A 19,554-nucleotide genomic window follows, 5' to 3' on the forward strand; every position below is an offset into this window, starting at 1 on the left:
AATAATATATGTAACACCAAATAAGTGAAGATAAGAAATGTATAAAAACCTCATATTATTGGAAGTCTATACGTCTATCTTAACAAGTAACCTGCCTTTATACCACGCCACCCAATTGCTCGTGACGTCTCGTGGGTTCGACCCAAGCGTTTGTGTTGTTGGCATTTGTACGATCCATGAATGCTTATCCTGAGTATGTGTGTTTTTGTGCATGTGACTTGAATGTTTGCATGCCCCCCGCGGCACAAGGGTTAAATTCCTTAGTGCGAGTGACGCTTTACTAAATCTAATGCCAGAATGCGGAAATCTTGGTACCTGGACCTTTACAATACATTTTGACTGCCAAAGATCAACAATAGCATGATAGTAATTGATTAATACCTTTCGTCTTAAATATTTTTAACGTTATGTTGTGGTAAACTGTTAATACCGTCAAAAAGTTCGCTACTACGTGTTTTGTTGCCTACAACATAACAATAAAACGCTTGATAAGAACCATCAAAACATACACTTGAAACTTATCAATATTCTAAAACAAATACCTATAATTAAACCGAATACGTCAACAGTGACCTTCAGGTTTGTGACAATATGTTTAACAATTAATAAATAACGACGCAAAAATACTTATTTTTTAATGTTAACCTCATGACCGAAACTATAATAAAACTTACCATACTGCACCTAACTAGTCTATGTCATTATCATAAATGCACGTGCCAGACCGCCAGTCCAATGTCCAGTTTCCACAGTGACAGTTTATATTGATATAGAATAAACTGTTGTACACTTAGAAGATTCCACTCAATCACGCGATGCAATATAGTTTAAAATACAAGCCTAAATTTAGCTTTTGTTACGGGCAATATGAATGAATCTGGATCAATTAACGAACCATCCATTTTTAGAGCTACTCCGTTTTAAGGCCTTGCTCTTTGAAGCTGTCTATAAAAATATTTTCAATGTCTAATTTCGGTTTCATTTAAATCTGAAATACTTAAACCTACTACAATCGAGGCTTTTCACTTTTTGACAACTATCTATTGCATTCTTTTGTCTGACTACACTGATACTGATGGCCTGGTCAAGGTCACCACGCCTAACCCGTTGCGGTGTTTTGGGTTCGATACCCACGTAGAACAGACAGTGTGATCCACGAATGCTTATCTCAAGATTGGGTATTTTGGTACATATGACTAAAAAGTATGACTTCCACGACACTAGGATTAAATAAATAAAAATGTATATATAATAGGAACTTCGATAAAGCTACAAAAGCAATAGGACTTACATACATAGTACTCATAATAATATGTCCGCTAGTAGTATTGCTGCAACATTTTGTATAGATAGTCGAATTCTGATCGAATTCCAAGCTTTCCTCTGCTATTTGACCCGAATACCGATAGCTGCACCTGATTGTGGACTTGAATATTTTGGATCTGGCATAACCTACCAATTTTTTTTCTTTAATTGCATTTGAGTCCTAAAACTGATGTACATGACAGTTTTATATTCGAGAAAGGGCTACTTTAAAAAATAATAACTTCTTCACGATGTGCTTAATCGACTCCTCCTTTACCATGCTCCCATAATTCAGATTGATTTAAACAAGAATCCCTATAGATATTAAGGTAACTTGCGTGTTATCATTCTTCATGTAAAACATCACATCCAAAATTGGCACAGGATCTTCGGATGTTCGGCTATACCAATAACAATATGGACTTAATTTAATCATCCCAATTATATTATAGACAAGGTCTTGTAGGCAATAACCAAATTAAATTTAAGTAATTGGGGGAAAAAAGCAACATTTATTTCATTCATGGACAATGGAAGGCTCTTTTGAACTAGATTTAAATAAGAAAATTTATTGAGCCCCGGAACGCTACTATCGACACGAAAAACACCTTTGTTTTCAACCGACTTCAGAAATAATAGGGTTCTCATTTTGTTGGAAATTTGTGGGTACTGGATGAACCTACTTCTTGATTTTGTTTCATTTCATGCGAAATAGCTGTCATTTGGCCCTAAAAAAATATCAACTACAATAAAATTGTTATATTTTTTTGGACTAAACAATATTATAGTACATCCTTTATGGTTTCAAATTTTTGACCCAAATTTTATATGAATGACACCTCCCATATTTTGCCAATAAATTGGGTTGGTAAACAAGACTAGGCCATAAATTCAATTATCGGATTAAAGTTCTTATCCTGAATAGTAATGATTACCAGCCCAAGTCGAATAGTTAATTTATTCATACAATAATAGTGTTAGCTGCTAAGTCTAGTGTGTGAACTATAAGTTATTCATGTGTTTAGTTCGCAAGGGATCACTTTAATTGAAGGCAACTTTCAAAATGTAGATTAGTTTATTACTAAATTTCTTCTTTACACAAACATAGTAAGTGGGTTGCTAATATTTTTTAGACGAAATAATTATTTCAGCAGCTATGTTGAATAAACATATATAATTGCACTTATCCCTTAAATAATTAAACATCGTTTGCATCTTCACCTGCTATAAAAAAAAAAAACCAGTGAAGATCGAATCTTGTTGGCTACGCTCTAATGGCTTCCAGGCACGGAAACTACCTAAATAGGGCAAAGAGAAAAAAGAAGAAAAAAACATCATGACCCATGAAAAATAAGATCGTATGAAATAATCAACGTTGCATTACCTCGATTCTTATTCTTCGTTCAAAAATTCGAATCTAGCTGAAACGGTTCCGGATAGACAGCAAAGCCTTCGTAAAAAGGTTCCATTTTAGTTCGGAACCCTAAAAAACGGCAAGTAGTTAGCAAGTAAATCAGCGAAAACACTGAACGGTTAAGTTCTTACGAAAGCTGGTAATTACTTTTGTGTTTATTCTTGTAGTTTTCGGCATCATAGCACAGATTTGAGCGATAGATGAAAAAGCCACAGACAACATAGGTAATCTTCTTGCGTACTGTTTCGTCACTATTTCTTTGGTTCAACAATGTCATAAACAGCCTTTCATTGGTTTGCGTCAAACAATGACGCAAACATAACTTAAATTTCAAAAGGTAACAAATTCTAAAGTGATCGTGAAGGCAAACAAAACAATTGTAACAATGTGGTGAATCCAAATGCGTGGTAAGATATTAAAGCTCACGAATGGTAAAGCATGCGTCTGTCCTACAGAAAACCTATCAACCAATCAATCTACAAGCTGCGACATCAAGAAGGGCCCCCGAGTAAAGTAATTTGATATTCAGTATTTCTTTCAGTATCTCTTATGACACCAACAAACACCTATAAATAGGTAAAAATATTATACCGAAAATCTAAAGAGAATTTTATGTTTATTTAACTTCAGACGATACATGTAATATTTAATTGTGTGTTGAACTTGTTGTCAGGCGCATTGTTGTCGAAGACCCCTCGCGCTTACCCCTGCCTATAACAATCACGCCCTACACTCAGCCCACAACGGTACAGTTCTTTGAAAAACGAAGGACTAGGAACGTCTATAAGGTAGAAGAGGAACAACCAGTCCAAAGAGGAACAATCCTATGCCGATGGTATAAAAGACGACAAGCTTTAAAAAAACGTGAAAGACTAGCAAAAGAAAAAGCCCGTCGTGAAAGAGAGGCGGAGTTTTTAGAAGCACTTAAAAAGCAAGAAAAGGAGAAGGCAAAATACAGAGCGAAGCAGGAACAAGCTCGCCGAGAGGAGGAAGCGAAAGCACTAGAGAGAGCTCGCCGCGAGGAACAGGCACGCCGTGAAGAACAGGCACGCCGGGAAGAACAGGCTCGCCGAGAAGAGGAACTCGCGGCACAAGAAAAGTACCGACGCGACTGCCAAGCGTGTTTCGATCAACAACGCAAGTTTGAAGAAAAACGACGCGAAGAACTCGCGCGCGTTGAAGAGGAATTTCGAAAGCAGTATTCTCAACGGGAAGCAACACCTAAGGTTCAAGAGAAACGCCAAGAAGAATTTGAAGTAAAGCCAGAGAAAACAGAAAAAAACAAGCTGTTGTTCTCGAAAAATAAGGGCAGAAATATTAAAGGAGTTTCTGCCAAGCCAGCCTCCGCATCTCGATACGTATCTGTGAAGACACTAAGACCACAGTAAGTTGGTAAATTTAGCTACTGATCACCAGGGAACTTCAGTGTGGCCAGAATTTAACAATGGGCAACATGATAAAATTATGGTTCGATTCCAACTAGTACCCAATTGTCATAAGTAAATATTATTTACAGTAAAATGTTTCTAGTCGTGCAGTACTGACATGACTTTCAAAAGCAATCTAATTGCAAAGGATCGAAAATCAATCTTATTATTTACACTGAAGGTATCAAATTTCAGCTTAGAAAATGTAGTGAGTGAAATTTGCATTCGTTGTGATTTAATGCCAGAAATTGTTACAATCAGTAGGTATGATACAAGGTCCCGCCGGCGACCTATGGGCGCCGCGGTCGTCCATCATCACACCGCGGATTGCCGCAAGATTCCTTTTCACGGGAGGAACGCCGCGAGACAAGCTCGATCTTCAATACTATAGGTGCTTAGGGCTTCCTAATTATATGTAAATCTACGACTCCACTCAAACTGTTAATATTTACAGATTACATTGTCCAACGCAGTCGCGTAGCAAGCATTGGAGCAGTTGCCAGTAAAAAAAAATAAGGCCCTAACGCAGGGCAAAAAAAAAATGCATTGAATAAAAATAGAAATAGATTTTTTTAGAAAGAAATATACCCAATGGAGGGTTTCATGGCAATCACAGATGCTTCTGAATTTCAGAGTAGATCATGTCATTGCGATAGCATGACAAATGCCAATCTTGGGAGGCCTCTAGCTCGGAATCCTGCATTGAATGATATTTGAAGTATCTCAATACAATTAATTATTTGAATCTTAACAAACAATTCAGTCTTTGACCGTCTACACGTTTTTTAGGAGCCTTTTACTGACTTACCCATATATGTCCTATTGCTTTGTTACAGCAAGGAGTCAGTCAACGACAGATTCGTTAACTTCTGCTATCGCCTCTGCTGCCAGTTCTACTGCTGCGTAACCATCATACTGATTATAGGCTGTATCATCATATTTGTAATACCATAGATTGTCAAAACCTTAATATATTGTGAGACATTTTAACTCGCTCTTTTCATGTAATATGATAGATTTTAAGTGGGAAATCATGGGTTATTATTAGATTACTATCAAAGGATAGCCGGGCGTATCGCGGGTTAGATCCCCGCGGAGGACCAACGTTTGTGTGATCCTCGAATGCTTGTCCTGAGTCTGTCTGTCTTTATGCATTTGACTTGATTTTTTTGTGAAAACTTCTGTGACACAAGGATAAAATCTAAGTGTGGGCGTCGTTTTTCTATTGTAAATTGCCACAAACATCAAATGAACAGAAAAGGAAAAAATAGCCCAACAGTGCATCTATTTGACACAATATATAAGTAAGTATAAATAAAAACGACAAACTATATATTCGAATATTATATATTTAATATTTATAAATGTACTTGTAACTAAAACAGGGTTGAACACACAAATCCCACTAGACCACAAGCAAATAATTTTGATGAGTTCTAAATTTGGACCTGTTTTACATAATTTACTTGAAATATAACAACTATAAGCCAATAGTTTAGTAGGAAACGTGCCCTTGTGATGTCCCTTCAATGAAAACGACATAATTGACAATTTCAATAGTACCAAATATGATAAAATAAATATGTGATCATTCTCGAAATTCCTGTTTTTCGAAAATCACCTCAATGACCAACTACTTAAGGATGAGTTTTGTGGCGATACAATTAATAATTCGGATGTCTTAATAAGAATAATCTTACATATTATGCAGTGTCTGGTAACTTACATAATTTGTTCGACCTAGAAATTCTAGGAATTAACAATAAGGCACTGAAGAATAACATAAAACAAGAACTGTGCCAACAAATTTTGTTCGCAACTTTTTGTTATGAAAAACATAAGACGATACATATATAAAAAATAATTGTAGTTCCGTTGCGTAAAACATAATAATGAGCGTCTTTCTGAGACTGCCGACAGACTTATTTTATTCCGTTCTTTCGTTTTGTGAAGGAAAGAGAGAACGAATGCTTGTCAACAGAATTAGTATCATTATTTGTTTCATGTGATTAACAATAACGAGTATTGAAGGGTATGTACAAAGTTTTAAACTAAAACATCAATATTTACGTAAACCTACAAAGCAACAATACGACTAAAATATATCTTTAACAGTTTAATCGATAATCACAACTAGTTGGGGCCTAATCGATTATTATCGATTCTCAATAACATTTCGATATTTACGCAATTATAGTTCAGTTTCCCGTATTTCAAATACCTGTGACGTAAAATTCTCTTTTTCTACCAACGGCTTTTTAATCTCCGTTGTGGATTCTTCTAAACAGGCTAAAGAATTCGCCCCGCGTTTTCTGTTCGGACTTTTATCGATATTAACATTTATATTCGATAATGGTGACCGAGTATTCGATTCTCTATCAACGGCCAAATTGCTAATCGATGATGTCAAGTCAGACGGGGTGTTACCATCTAAACAATAAAGTAATGAATCGCTGATTTTATCATCGGTATCATTCGATTTATTTAGAATCGATAAATCGATTGGTGTTGCTGTTAATACCGATCTACTTAGTAGGTATTCTCTGAATGGTTCGGTAAGTGTTTTTGGGTTTTGGTCGCTCGTAGTTTCGTAGGATACGTTTATTTTTGGTATATCTTCGTCGTTTCCACATAGGGTTGTGTTTAGGTCGTCTACTTGTGGTCTTTCGTGACTGATTACGAATCGAGTGTTTTCTGAGCGAAGTGGACTACCTTCGCCGATAGACCGACCGTCGTACGTATTTGAGCGCGGTATCGATACGCTTGCTGATCGATTTGATCTGAAACGAAAAGGTATTCGTTTAGAAACTTGTATGATAGTCCTACCTACTTAAGATTATTCGTTTACTAGGTGTTTAGTAATTATTCGTATAATGCTTAGGTATTCTAATGCATTCCGTATATGAAATATTGTATTCAGTCTTAACAATCCTCTCCTAATAAATAACCTAATATTAAATAACAATTCCTACATACAAATTACCAAGAACGCTACGTCATACTCTATTTCATATCATAAATATTTCTGATTATTAGACCTGTTTCTATCTTATCCTTTTCTTAGCTATGTTCCGATGTGGTCTCATCAGTTTCAACGGATTGACCTCCTTAACCCAATACTCAATACGGTATCAATAAACGTATAAACAAAGCTACCTTTCAAACGTAGACCTAGTGACGTCATGATCATCGTCTGACGACACGAAGTCGCTGTCGTTCTTCGGCGACATCGACTGGTACAAGCCATCGGATTTGGCGGTCTCGTCCTTCAAGTTACGTTCAGTCTCCGGCATACTGTCGCGTTGTTCACACGTTATTATAAGGGGCTTGCGCGAACGAGGCGTCATTATTGATTCCTGAAAATTTAAAGGTTGGTTAGTTTATGATCTTGTCTGTGCTATGAGCTTGGATGGCTGTTAGAATTGTGGAAGCGGGATAGAGCACTACAATGTTAGCACTGTCTAGCTTCCATAATGCCAGTAGCTTAGTTTGAAGAGCTCATAGCAAGGTAGCTGGGGTGGACTAAGTGTCGTAGCAGATCTTGGAAGAAATTATGTCGAGGAATATGCATGAATAGATAATTAATGCGTTTTGATATGCTTAAAAACAAGATACTATGGTCAAGAAATATTCTAATACGATTTTGTCATAAAACATCAGGCAGAAATATCGCGATGCGATACGATCCATCCAATCAAGAAGATTCTTTAGTCTTGGTGGGCAATACCTAACTCTAACACTAACATCTTAAAGTACAAAATCGAATATCAAAAGCTCCTAACACAAAAAGCACATATAACATAATTCATGCTCATGCAACCAACCTGCATCGCTTTCGACAACTTCTGCGTGGACTTCGTAATAGGCGACATAGAGGCTCTTCTAAAATTGATAGTGTACGGAGTCGAACAGTCTTCGTTGAATACAACGGCGTCAGAAATCCCCGGCGTACTTGTCAAATAGTGCTTCACATCTTCCTGTGATGCTTTAACTGGCGTTTCTTCCACAGGACTTCTGTCGTCATCCTCGATGAAGGAAACCTCGTCTTCTGAACCCGTATCTTGGTCGTCGAAACACGAAACGCATGTCGGAGTCCCGCGGATCACGCTGTTCCGTTTCTGATACTTCTTGTTAAACGCTTGGGTAGACACAATTTTAGATCTGAATAGTCTGTTCCCGCGTTTCTTCTTCGGAGTTTCATCGTTTACGTCCAAAGCGCTTAAATTAGGCTCGGAAACGAATTTCGGACTTAGCTTTCGAGATCTATTTAACGCGCCCTCAGACAAAGTACTTTCGTTACTGGCATCCGAATCGTAATCATCATTCAAAGACTCAGTACTCGCTATTTTGTTAGCCAAGTTCTTGAGAACTATGTTTTTATGTGAAACATCGACTTTGTTGTCGTCTGTGAACCTTAGTTTCCCTTTTCCGGTTTTCTGGAAGCGTTAAGCATGACAAGAAAGTTAGGGAGGGGATAGCACACAGACGGGTTTAGACAGACACAATGCACAAACACAATGTTAGTTACAAGTTGCATTTACATGCTAAACAAGTTGAGACAGACAGTTTTTATTATAAGTTTAGTGTTGGAGAAATAAGTTATTACACATAGCAATGATGAGCTCGCCATACACCTGGTTTTGATTTCAAGAAAAAAAGTGATAGATTTTAAGTGACAATAAGGTAAGTTCTAATTGAAGGTATGGTAAAATCTTATCTAAATGGGCAGATGATATGAGTATGATTACATTTTAGTACCGACTCCAGACGTTAAAATGTGACTTAGCTAAATAAAGCTTTTTTCACGATATTTACTGAACCAACTACGGACTCTCTCTTACGTATTCCACATTATCTTCGAATGAAGTTTAATCTAAATTGGGCTATGGATCAAACCATTGGGTATCTAGTGGAGTATACCGCGGCAGAATCTATATAAACAAAAAAAAACAATTTATTCAGGTATTTAAAGTGTATGGCGCGTCTCATATTTCATGCTACAACGAGTAGGGCCCTTTATACACGAGACATCGTAAGTCACTGATACCAGGCGATAATAATGTGCGAACAAATACCGATATAGATATTCTTAGGAGCTTCGTACAGGTCGCGTACAGCAAAAAACCGCTTGTTCTGTGTCGGGTTGTCATGTGCATGTGACTTGAATGTTTATTCCCTCAACACAAGGATTAAATTCCTTAATGGGGTAGTCATTTAATAGACAGTTTTGAACGACACATAACATTATAAAGTAGTAAATTCGTTGAACACCAGAACCTTACTTGCCTCGTGTATGAAGGGCATTTATAATATAAAAATAAATAAACTTACCTCATCAATTACATTAATATTCGATCCTGAACCTTTTTTCGGTGTTTTGTTTAGTAGCCCTTTATTAAATATGTGTCGTTTGATGGAGTCGCCGAAACTTCTAGAACCAGCTACTTTACCTGTCCTTTGTATTTGTATTGGTGTACCTGTAAGTAGAGAAAGTGCCAATAAACATATTGAATATATCTCTAATTATGGCATGATTTCTTTTAGTTCATTATAAAAAATATCTTTGTGAATAGCCATCAGTGCGATGGTCTAGACTAGACACGTCTGTCCTAGAACTATGTGCGACAAGTAGGCAGCGACTTACCGATTCGCATAATAGTGTTGACGAATGCACTGACTCTGTCGTACTGTAGCTTTAGGTGTAAAGGTTGGTGAGGCAACAAAGATGTGTGTTGCACAAATTTCCCATTGAACTAAGTCCAAATCGTGATGTATTGTCGTAGCATGAAGTGCGAGTGCCTCACCGTATCCGTTCTGCCGGTTGAAGTGCTTGATGAGCCTGCGCTTGTGCTGCGAGTGCGGCAGCGCCTGGATGTGCGCGTACAGCTGCGCCAGCGCCGTGTCCGTGGGGTTGTTGTCGTTCTCGGCGCGGGTGCGGCCGCGGTCCACGAACGTGTACACCGTGTTGGCCGCTGTTCTGTGGGGAGGTTACATCTTACTGGGGTAGGGATTCTCCAGGAACTAATCAAGAACATCATTATCCTCACCACACTTTTCATACTGCAGATTGCTTGATTTAATATAATTGTTATCTAAGCTTGTAAATGCCGTAGTAACGGCTATTAATAGATGACGTAAGAATTAAAACATTTTAGCATTAAAGTGACGTGAACCAGTTGGTGAGGATAATGGCGACCTTAACTAGAGTTATTTTTATCCAAAGAATCACCCGGGTATCAGAGTATAAATTGTATGTGGACCTTTTCTTATAATATTAAATTTAACTCTGAAGGCCGTATCGATGAATGAATGGGAATTAAAGGTTACTCTTAACTTGACTGTGAGGATAACTGAATGACGAAGGTCACCACGCCAAACCCACATTGCGTGAAGCGTCACGGGATCGATCCCCACATAGGACAAGAGTTTGTGTTTTGTGTGTTCCAATGAATGTCTGTTCTGAGTCTGGATGTTTTTATACATATGACTTAAATGTTTGTAAAACCCTCCGCGACACAAGCTAAATGCCGAAGTGCGGGAGCTGTTAAAAAAAAAACTGTCTGTCACTGAAAAAGAGATGTTGAATTATTTTAGATAATTTAGAACATCATTTAGGTAAGTGCCAACACCTTAACTCTACAGCCACTCACTTATCCGTGATACTCTCATCGAGGTCGACATCAGGCGACATGGCTCGCCGCTTGTCCCGCACCGTGAAGTAGGCGGCCGCGTCCGTGGCCAGCTGCGGCGGCGCCGCGAACAGGCGCGACGACTGGCGGATCATGAAGCTGATGACCGGGGACAGGGCTATGGCGTCCGCGTGGAACGTTTCCGGAGATAACTGGAAGAGGTGAAGGGAAAATTGTTTGTAATATTAACACTTGAATGGTTTGTAGTTGAAACATACAAAATTTTAATATCAAACAATATAGTAATATAAATAAATAAATATAATAAATAAAAATTCTAGGCTAGGAGAGAGGCGGGAATATTTCTGCGGCACCCTGAATAAATCCTTGTCGAGTCGACTAATTCAGATATTTTTTATGATTGCAGTCAAAACATCAGTCTAGCAATAAGCAAGAAAACAGTTATCATAGTGATTCTTTTATCGTTTTTGTAGGTTTTAAACATAACACCTTACCTTTCTTGGACAAAGCAAATGTGGTGTGAACATGGTAGCCAAGGTATCTGGGGACATTCTGTTCGAAGCTTCATTATCCGCCACAAGTCGCAGCAACCGTAGTAACCGCTGGAGGAAACTCCGGTGTGATGGAGTCAAGAGGAGTAGTAGCAGTTGTAATGCAGTTAGCAATTTCACTTCTGACGAATCCGCATTGGGTGGGTATTGTGCTGAAAAATATAGGTTGATTGTGTAGCTGGTAGTATGTTTAATGATTTATAGACCTTAGCAATGGATTAAAATTCTATTCCCTCTTATATTTTACCTTTCTAAAAATATTTTTTGAACTGAAGTACATAATATAATAAATATGAGCCTATTTTTATCTAGTGGACTTCAGGTGCAAGTTGACAACTTGATAATTTGTGAAACCCAAATCTAAAAACTTGTTTTTTTTAGGACAAAGGCAGCATAATAATATGATAATTTTTTACTCACAGAACACTAACAGCTAAATAGAATTTAAATTCCATAAAATATTTAATATAATATGGAAAATTGCAGGTTTCAAATCTGAATCAATCAGAAAGCCAATCAATAAATCAACAAATAATGCAGGTATAAGTAAACAGAAATATTAAACATACCAGCTAATGTACAATATGTTTGATAATACTGATCCATTAGTAAAGGCTGTGGCAACTCAGCCAGGAATCCTTTTAAAACAGAGGCACAATCATGGACAGAGAACTTCCCATCATCCAGACCAAGCTTGGAACCATTGAGGAGGAGATTCTTTAGCTCCTGCTGACGGTTTAGTGAGCCGGTGCGCCGGAATATACCTTCTTGTGTCACATCTGAAATATTATGTTGTATAATTAATGTTGTGTGCAGAAATAATGCAAGATGAGGATGTCTTATTAGTTATTTACAATTACAATATTTTGATACATTTTCCCTACTTGTAAAGTGTGTTGTCTGATGACCTACAATCAGATTTACAGGAAGTTTTCCTGGAATAAATGTATTAGACTTAATTTAAGGGAATTCAGAATTTTAATAATTAAGCATTAAAGACACACTTCTGGAAAAGGCTGCTTAAGTGTCATGTCTTGTTTCAATTAAGGTGAAAAAGTAAAAGTATTATTTGTATTTGTTAAATACATTTCAAGAAAGGGAATCACGTATTTAGTTTTAAAAACATTACACACATAATGATCTACTTACTGTCGGGCTTAGACAGGAAATCAATCAACTCATTCACCCTTAATATTCCGTCTTCAGTAATAGAGTTTACTTCAACACTATTCTTTGTTATATTAGCATTATTTTGACTAGAATTCGAACTGGAACTCTTCGTTTTCTTGTGAAAATTCCAACGGAACTGCTTTGGTTTGTCAGTTGAGCAATCAACACTAAAATAAAAGAACGGATGTAGTTTGATACAAACACTTCAGGAGGTTATGAGTAACGGACTTTTTAACTTTTATACTCACTCGTCTGTATTAATATCTACAACAAAAGATAGATGCATACGCACTAAAGTAAAAAACTGGTCCAAATTATCTTTTCGTAATCTTTCTATCAATGTAATGTCTGCAGAAGTCATTTTTTTCTCGATCAACAAACAAGTTAGAAAAAAGAAATAAAACGTATAATCAACTCCTTATTGAACACATATTTTTTATACAATATTACGAATAGAACTTGGGCTACTTATTTTGGTACACAATATAAACATTCTGTTTAATTTTTTATTTAAATATTCAATCAGAAATAATCACAAGTTACATTGTTTTTAAACGTCATTTTATCACAACGGACAAAATAGTTCGTTCAGAAAGCATAGAAACAAATATGGGAACGATATTTCTAAAACTGTCAAATTATTGCGATTTGGAACTTGTTATAACATAAACGATTCTAATTTATTTTAATCTTTTTTTATTTTAAATGTTTTTTGTATAATATAATTAGCAAAGATAGGCATAAAAATATATGACTTCCGAACGAACACTATTTGAATCCTACTTGAAGTAGAATAAACAAAACGTGATATTTTATGTGGGTATTCTTGGGCCTTGGATATTTCTATTCCTACATTTGCCGTGGTTTGCCACAGCCATGGTCCGTGTGTATAACTTCAAATATTGCCATGAAAAGAAAACTATCTAAACTAGCAGATTTATAAATCCGAACCATATAGAGAGTCCTTGCAATAAAGAAATACCAGCTGTGTTGAGAAACTTTTTAATTTGGGTTGAAAAACCATTCATTTCCGCCAAGCTGTTTGGGGAGAGTTCAGTGACAAGCAATGTACAGTAGTATTATTTCATGTTTAAAGAGGTTTTAATGCCTTATTTATTTTACTCAGCTTTTTATTTAAATACACAGGTCATGTAAGGTTTTAGAATTATAAAGCATGTTGATACAAAAAAATAAATATTAAATAAAACAAATAACAATGATACATAGAGTGTATTACATAATTACAGTCTTCCTTAGATACAACTTGATATTAAAGCTTGGGGATATTTAAAACATATCATCATGTCCCATTTCAGCTAGAAGATTAAGCCCTCTCTCCTTCAAAGCTTTTGAAAGTAACTTTTGTTGTTCAATCTTGGCATCCTGTTCTCTTCTTTGTGCATCTAGAATGTCATCAACAGAAACTTCTGTTAATGGGAGATTGTCTTCTTTGTCTTTATCCTGAAGTAAAAAAAACGATTGGTTACACCATTTCAGGGAATTCAATACTCGATAAGTTTTTCTTCAGTTAAGTACTGAAAGCAACATGTTTAGTTCAAGCACTCAAGTTTTTTACTATGATTCCTGATTTGTTTAGGAAATAACCAAAAATGAAAATCCTTTGGATATTTTACAAGGCAAACTATAAAAACAACAATAAACAAGATCGTTAGAAAGCTTTGAACAGCAGTGCTGTTATCCATTGAGTTCTAGAACTATTATTATTCCAACATTATATATTAAATTTCAACTTACAATTTCACCCAGAAGAACAACATTTTCTCCTCTTACGATAAATATACCCCTTGGAATGTCCCCATACTCTCTCCCAACGTGTATTCTTTCGATAGTCTTGTGTAGAACTAAATTAGCGAATTGGTCCACACAGCGAAGGTAACCAATTAATGTTCTCCCATCTCGCAGCAACACCATAAGCTTTTCTTTATAAAACAAGAATTGTTTTGATAAAATATTTATACAAATACACGACACAATATTCAAGTTTTATGACACATACTGTCCAATTCATCCAGTAAATGAGCTGTTCCCGCTAAAGGGTTAACGTTACTCGACATTGTAATAAGCGTTTTTTCTTTCAAATTACGGATGGTTCATTAATGTATTTTAAATAATTTCGATAAACACCTGAAATCCTATAAAGCTTAAACGATAGCAAAACCGCAAGATACGAATGACATTGACACTTTGACAGCAATGACAGCTGACCTACACAAAAAATAACAAATCGAAATAGAGCTGTGTTCTGTGTTTAGAGTTAGGACCTAACTAGTCAACGAAACTATAGTCGGTTACTAAAAATTAAATCGCTTTTTTTATTAAGGTTGTGTAGTATGTTGAAAAAAAATCTTATGTGTCAGAGAATGTCATTATGCAGTCAACAGTACCTACATATTAATCCAGGCAGGATCCCAGACAATTCGAAGCTACGCAAAACTTACAAGGTTTTCATTTAAATTACCCTCTGTGAGCTTTAAATGTACATGTAAGTATATACATGTTTTAATTGAGTCATAATGAACAAAAGAACGGTGTGGTTTGTTCGATTTTCTTCGAAATTTAATCGACTAAAATTTTCACGATCAATCCTAAGAAACCATAACGACAGTCAAAAAATATTTTTTTACTTTTTTAGTGGTACGGTCTGTCATTGAAGTGATCGTGCGTTCACATTTTCATACGAAGTTTATTGCTCACATGAACTAACTTTAAGTGTAAAACCAACAACGAAGTAATATTTGTGCTATGTTTTATAGTGTTATAAGAATTCAAAAGGCGTTTTTGCATTTACGAAACTCTGACGCTGAAAATGGAACAAGACGACGAGATCAAATCCGGTTGTTTATTATTTCCGCCTGCCGGAGGGAATATGTTTAGTAAATTTCCAAAAAAGGTACAAAACTGTGTTATTTACGTATATACTAACTATAAAATTAATAGTGCATGTGATTCATGCGCGTTCACGTAATCTCGAAGTTAAAGCATTATTGTAATCGAGCTGTGACTCAATGGAAAGGTAGGTGCCGTGTTGTTAATAATAACATTTCGGATACTTTTCTTTCCAACTTTTGAGAACAAACCGAGTTTTATTTGTTAGGTCGCTAAATGAATAACGCTCTAAAAGGCAGTAATCAATTCCTACTGACTGGATATCATACATTTTCTAATATATTACAGCACAGGAAAACGCGTATATTATTATCATAATATCCTATAGCGTGTATTTATCCGTGTTTTTCTATCCCCATTGGTATGAATTTGTGCAGCAAAGTGAACATTTCAACAATATACATTAAATCCTTGAAAATGTAAATAGACAAATCTTTAAAAAAAAAAAATGCTTTTACAATATTATTGATACATACATTTATGTTTTTCAGAAAATTTGGCAACAGAAACACTGCATACTATTCACAGCCAGCAAACAAGGAATTGAGCGTCTTGAAATATATGACAACAAAGATGAAGTCTCTACTGGTGCTATACCTAAAATATTAACCCTTGAAAACTGTATAAAAATAACTCATTCTAGTCCCAACACAATTACAATACTTACTAAGTCACACACTCAACAATTGAGCACTCAGTCTGAGGCAGAGACCTTAGAATGGGTTTCTGCGTTGCAATCAGTTGCCTTCAAAGACAAAGATTCTAATCCTTTCAGTTGTGACGAAGATAACGATCTCTATTGCTCATCTGGAGAAGGAGTTTTCTCAGTGAAAATGTGCCCATCGGACGCATCCACAAGATGTGGTTTTGAATCCATCCGATACCTTCTTTTGCTCACATCAACTGCCATAGAATTAAGAGATGTGAATGATAATAAATTGTATGCCACATGGCCTTACAGGTACATACGGCGCTATGGCTATAGACAGGGTAAATTTACTTTTGAAGCAGGGAGAAAATGTGATACTGGAGAAGGAATCTTTCACTTAGAACATCCAAACCAATCTGAAATATTCAAATGTTTGTCATTAAAAATGAAAACTATGAAACAAATGATTGGCAATGATAATCTCAATAGTCCTGAGCATAGTGAATTTAATATTCAGTCAAGTGCTAATTTATTCCCTGGCTCTAGAAGTCCTCTTGTTGCAGCCAGGCCTGACGAACTGAATTTGAGTTCACTGTCATTTAAGACTGCATCTGTATCTGTGTCAAGTCAACAAAGTTCTTGCTCAGAAAGGGACACTGCACCTCTACTTATGCCCAAACCTGCACTTAAACCTAAACCTTTGAAGCCTCCTCGTAAAATAATTAATTTACCTAAAGGTAAAGATTCTCTTTTAACTGATGAGTCTACAGATTTTGGTAGATACAAAAAACTTGATAACTATGAACCTATTGAACAAGTAAAGAGGGAACACAGCCCACCCAGCCTAACTGTGCCATATGACAGAGTTGAAGTCAGAAATGAGGCATGGAAAACTTTAGGCATTGATGAGCCTGAGCATACGGAATTCACACCAAACTTGGCTGATAATCCAAATTGTATTAAACTTATTTCTCGATCTCAAGACAACTTAAACATAACTGGTCCAGATGCCTCAAGAATTATTCTTTTGCCAAGTCCAGTAGTTGACCCAGAAGATGAGAATTATGATAGACTGGCATACTTTGGTTCTACTAGCAAATTAAACAAATCTTCTCGATATAAGAAGATCGAGGCACGGCCTACGACACTGGCTTTGGGAGAGCCAAAGAATAAAGATACATGGAATGACTATGATGAAGTGGAGAATGTCATGCAGACAGCAAGATTAGCTGATGACTCCCATTTGGGTTATGGCATGATAAGGAAGCCAAACACTCCAGGGCCCCAAGTACCAACTGCTGCACAAGTCCAGGCTCTCCAAAACCAAGTTGGATTAGAGGAAGTCACTCATAGCACCTGCAATGGTACCAACTATGCCATTGTAAGCCGTCCAAAAAGAGTATAACCTGTTATATTATGAGAAAATATAATTTTTAAGACTGAAATTTCATCAGTGATTGTTTACTCAATTACTCATTGTTTTAGGTTTAAGCTAAAGTTTTTTTTTACTAATAACATCTAATATTCTACCAAGATAATTGACAATTGTCTGTTGAATTAGGTAAATGGACAGTTTATCTTCATGTGCATTGCTAATTTGTGAACAATTTCAACAATTCTTAAATATGTTCTTGATAGTTTTATAATGATCTGCCACATTAACTGTTAGATTAGGAGTATTATATTCCAGTGAATAATATTTTTTAGCATTATAACTTGACCTGTCCATTACCTGTTGATCATTTCCAAGATGAGAATTTTTGCATTCCTAATTACATTCTTTATTAGTATAATAATTAATTTTGTATAATAAACTTTCGCACAAAATAATACCTAGTATTTATAAGAGATTATGAAATGTATTACATATGTGATTATATTGTGCCTTATATTTTTAGAGTATTTTCAGATATGATTACCAACTGGTGCCAATTAAGCAAATATTTTTAATAAACTTTACATGCTAAATTTTAAATACCTATTGTAATATAAGTGTTAAATTAAATTTGGCGTTCATATCATAGGGTTTTAGATGTTTAAATTTTTTTAAAGCTATGAATTATTCAAGAAAAAATTGCAGAAAAGTGCTATTTATTGCATTGGTGCAGACAAAAGATTTTTAATTTTTGGAATGAAATTTTAAATGATATGAATGCATACAACAGATATCTGTTTCTCCTTTATATTTTAGGTTGGCCATATTTTTATTAGTAATCTCTTGTATTATGGATTGAGAATAAATCATATAATCCTCATTGAAATGTTTTATTAAATTTCTTTACAGTTTACAATGTTGCAATGTGCTCATTTAAAGTACTGATTGGAATCTGAGGCAAGTTCTAGATCTATTGCACTATGTTTACTCATGTTGAATAGCTACTTGCAGCTAGCTATGTGTATCAAGTACACTTTCTACAAGTATTAATCTATAGTACATTATTTCAGTAAACTACAAAACAATGCTTTATAAACAGTAACTGAGACAGGTTTTTAAGTTACTGAGACTATTATCTTATGGATAAAAAATAAATAATTCTAGTTTTATCACAGTTCTACACAATATCCTAAGGACTAATGTTTTAACTTTAACTGTTGGTTACATCAGCCTTAGTCTTTCAGCAAAACTTTTTCTTCATTCTTCTCAATACCTTTAGCCATTTCCATTGCAATAAATTCAAGATCTGAAGACATTATCTTCTGAACTGTTTCACCTTTCTCTGCCATGATGTCTTCAATGTTTTTCTTGCCATTCATGTCAGTGAACCAGTTGAGATTGTCGGCTATTAAATGCTTGTTTTCACAGCCGTCACATATCACTATAACGACGCCTTTGTAATACGCTAATTTTGAGATGAACTTCGTATTTCTTGTATTACATTTCTTACATGTAAACATCAATTGAAATTTTCCGTCTGTCTTTTTCGGTTCCTGATTTAATTGAACTTCATTGAATTTTGGAGCCGACGTGCTGAAATTTCTAGGTGATTGGACCTTCGGTGTGGAAGATGAAACTGGTATAGGAAGAGCAAGTCTTCGCCCAAAATATGAATTTCCATTGCTCGGAAAGAACACGACGTTATTAAGCAAACGTGGTTTGTGATATTTCACCACGAAATCTATCAACGTTCTGTGAGACATTGTGATTTTGTATATAAATTTTACAATTTAAGTCGCGAGAGCCGAAAACGCGGATTTTTTGTAAATTCTTCAAATATTGCACCACTTTACATCAGTATAACAACAGAGAGGCGAGAAATGAACTAAAAACAACTCAGTATAACCTTCAATTCTTATAGTCACAAGACTAGACATACCATGAATTTGGTATGTAACGGACAGAGATACAAGATACAAATTTGTAACCAGTGAGAGTGAAATGTCATGATATGTTACGCTCAGCAGAAAAATTATGTACCTGGAATGATTTTAAAAAACATATTTTTAGTACTGGTAATGTTTAAACTTACGTCATTTTGACGTT

The 19,554-nt window shown here is 35.7% G+C and overlaps 5 protein-coding genes across 9 annotated transcripts; 2 read left to right on the forward strand and 3 right to left on the reverse strand.

Annotated features, from left to right (window-relative positions):
* The first annotated feature begins 2,948 nt into the window (after nt 1-2,948).
* Nucleotides 2,949-5,315, forward strand: LOC113505868 (vicilin-like seed storage protein At2g18540). Of its 4 annotated transcripts, none has more exons than XM_026888716.1 (4): nt 2,949-3,227; nt 3,393-4,103; nt 4,408-4,537; nt 4,983-5,059. In XM_026888716.1, the coding sequence occupies exons 1-3, from the start codon at nt 3,148-3,150 to the stop codon at nt 4,535-4,537; spliced, it is 921 nt and encodes a 306-aa protein (XP_026744517.1). In that variant the 5' UTR covers nt 2,949-3,147; the 3' UTR covers nt 4,983-5,059. The 4 variants fall into 4 exon arrangements, with proteins under 4 accessions (XP_026744517.1, XP_026744515.1, XP_026744514.1 ...); XM_026888714.1 differs by having other exon boundaries at nt 2,959-3,232; nt 4,411-4,537; XM_026888713.1 differs by having other exon boundaries at nt 2,960-3,232.
* A 160-nt stretch (nt 5,316-5,475) lies between these two features.
* LOC113505866 (rho GTPase-activating protein 19) lies at nt 5,476-13,081 on the reverse strand. Of its 2 annotated transcripts, XM_026888710.1 has the most exons (10): nt 12,766-13,081; nt 12,497-12,684; nt 11,917-12,126; nt 11,291-11,499; nt 10,797-10,987; nt 9,951-10,123; nt 9,478-9,623; nt 7,971-8,582; nt 7,303-7,502; nt 5,476-6,926 (listed from the first exon to the last, which is right to left on the reverse strand). In XM_026888710.1, the coding sequence occupies exons 1-10, from the start codon at nt 12,876-12,878 to the stop codon at nt 6,338-6,340; spliced, it is 2,631 nt and encodes an 876-aa protein (XP_026744511.1). In that variant the 5' UTR covers nt 12,879-13,081; the 3' UTR covers nt 5,476-6,337. The 2 variants fall into 2 exon arrangements, with proteins under 2 accessions (XP_026744511.1, XP_026744513.1); XM_026888712.1 differs by lacking the exon at nt 7,971-8,582.
* A 651-nt stretch (nt 13,082-13,732) lies between these two features.
* LOC113505772 (U6 snRNA-associated Sm-like protein LSm1) lies at nt 13,733-14,732 on the reverse strand. Its single transcript, XM_026888584.1, has 3 exons — nt 14,535-14,732; nt 14,273-14,457; nt 13,733-13,978 (listed from the first exon to the last, which is right to left on the reverse strand). The coding sequence occupies exons 1-3, from the start codon at nt 14,590-14,592 to the stop codon at nt 13,805-13,807; spliced, it is 417 nt and encodes a 138-aa protein (XP_026744385.1). The 5' UTR covers nt 14,593-14,732; the 3' UTR covers nt 13,733-13,804.
* A 438-nt stretch (nt 14,733-15,170) lies between these two features.
* Nucleotides 15,171-18,328, forward strand: LOC113505770 (fibroblast growth factor receptor substrate 2). Its single transcript, XM_026888582.1, has 2 exons — nt 15,171-15,428; nt 15,916-18,328. Exons 1-2 carry the CDS (start codon nt 15,345-15,347, stop codon nt 17,476-17,478), a joined length of 1,647 nt encoding a protein of 548 aa, XP_026744383.1. The 5' UTR covers nt 15,171-15,344; the 3' UTR covers nt 17,479-18,328.
* LOC113505771 (DNL-type zinc finger protein-like) lies at nt 18,325-19,381 on the reverse strand. The gene has a single exon (XM_026888583.1). It carries the CDS (start codon nt 19,209-19,211, stop codon nt 18,681-18,683), a length of 531 nt encoding a protein of 176 aa, XP_026744384.1. The 5' UTR covers nt 19,212-19,381; the 3' UTR covers nt 18,325-18,680.
* Nucleotides 19,382-19,554: the final 173 nt, after the last annotated feature.

Source organism: Trichoplusia ni, chromosome 27, assembly GCF_003590095.1.
Source record: "Trichoplusia ni isolate ovarian cell line Hi5 chromosome 27, tn1, whole genome shotgun sequence".
NCBI lineage: Eukaryota > Metazoa > Arthropoda > Insecta > Lepidoptera > Noctuidae > Trichoplusia > Trichoplusia ni.

Excerpts from the sequence above, each read along its gene's own strand:
- LOC113505868 (XM_026888713.1), top strand. The coding sequence starts at position 3,120 with ATGCGTGGTAAGATATTAAAGCTCACGAATGGTAAAGCATGCGTCTGT. Across the intron at positions 3,233-3,392 it reads AAGAAGGGCCCCCGAGTAAA|GCGCATTGTTGTCGAAGACC; the intron begins GTAATTTGATAT and ends ACTTGTTGTCAG. Across the intron at positions 4,104-4,407 it reads GTGAAGACACTAAGACCACA|TAGGTATGATACAAGGTCCC; the intron begins GTAAGTTGGTAA and ends TGTTACAATCAG.
- LOC113505772 (XM_026888584.1), bottom strand. The coding sequence starts at position 14,592 with ATGTCGAGTAACGTTAACCCTTTAGCGGGAACAGCTCATTTACTGGAT. Across the intron at positions 14,458-14,534 it reads TTTACTGGATGAATTGGACA|AAAAGCTTATGGTGTTGCTG; the intron begins GTATGTGTCATA and ends TGTTTTATAAAG. Across the intron at positions 13,979-14,272 it reads TTGTTCTTCTGGGTGAAATT|GATAAAGACAAAGAAGACAA; the intron begins GTAAGTTGAAAT and ends TTTTTACTTCAG.
- LOC113505770 (XM_026888582.1), top strand. The coding sequence starts at position 15,345 with ATGGAACAAGACGACGAGATCAAATCCGGTTGTTTATTATTTCCGCCT. Across the intron at positions 15,429-15,915 it reads TTAGTAAATTTCCAAAAAAG|AAAATTTGGCAACAGAAACA; the intron begins GTACAAAACTGT and ends TATGTTTTTCAG.
- LOC113505771 (XM_026888583.1), bottom strand. The coding sequence starts at position 19,211 with ATGTCTCACAGAACGTTGATAGATTTCGTGGTGAAATATCACAAACCA.
- LOC113505866 (XM_026888710.1), bottom strand. The coding sequence starts at position 12,878 with ATGACTTCTGCAGACATTACATTGATAGAAAGATTACGAAAAGATAAT. Across the intron at positions 10,988-11,290 it reads ATTTGCTTTGTCCAAGAAAG|TTATCTCCGGAAACGTTCCA; the intron begins GTAAGGTGTTAT and ends CACCTCTTCCAG. Across the intron at positions 8,583-9,477 it reads ATATTAATGTAATTGATGAG|AAAACCGGAAAAGGGAAACT; the intron begins GTAAGTTTATTT and ends TAACGCTTCCAG.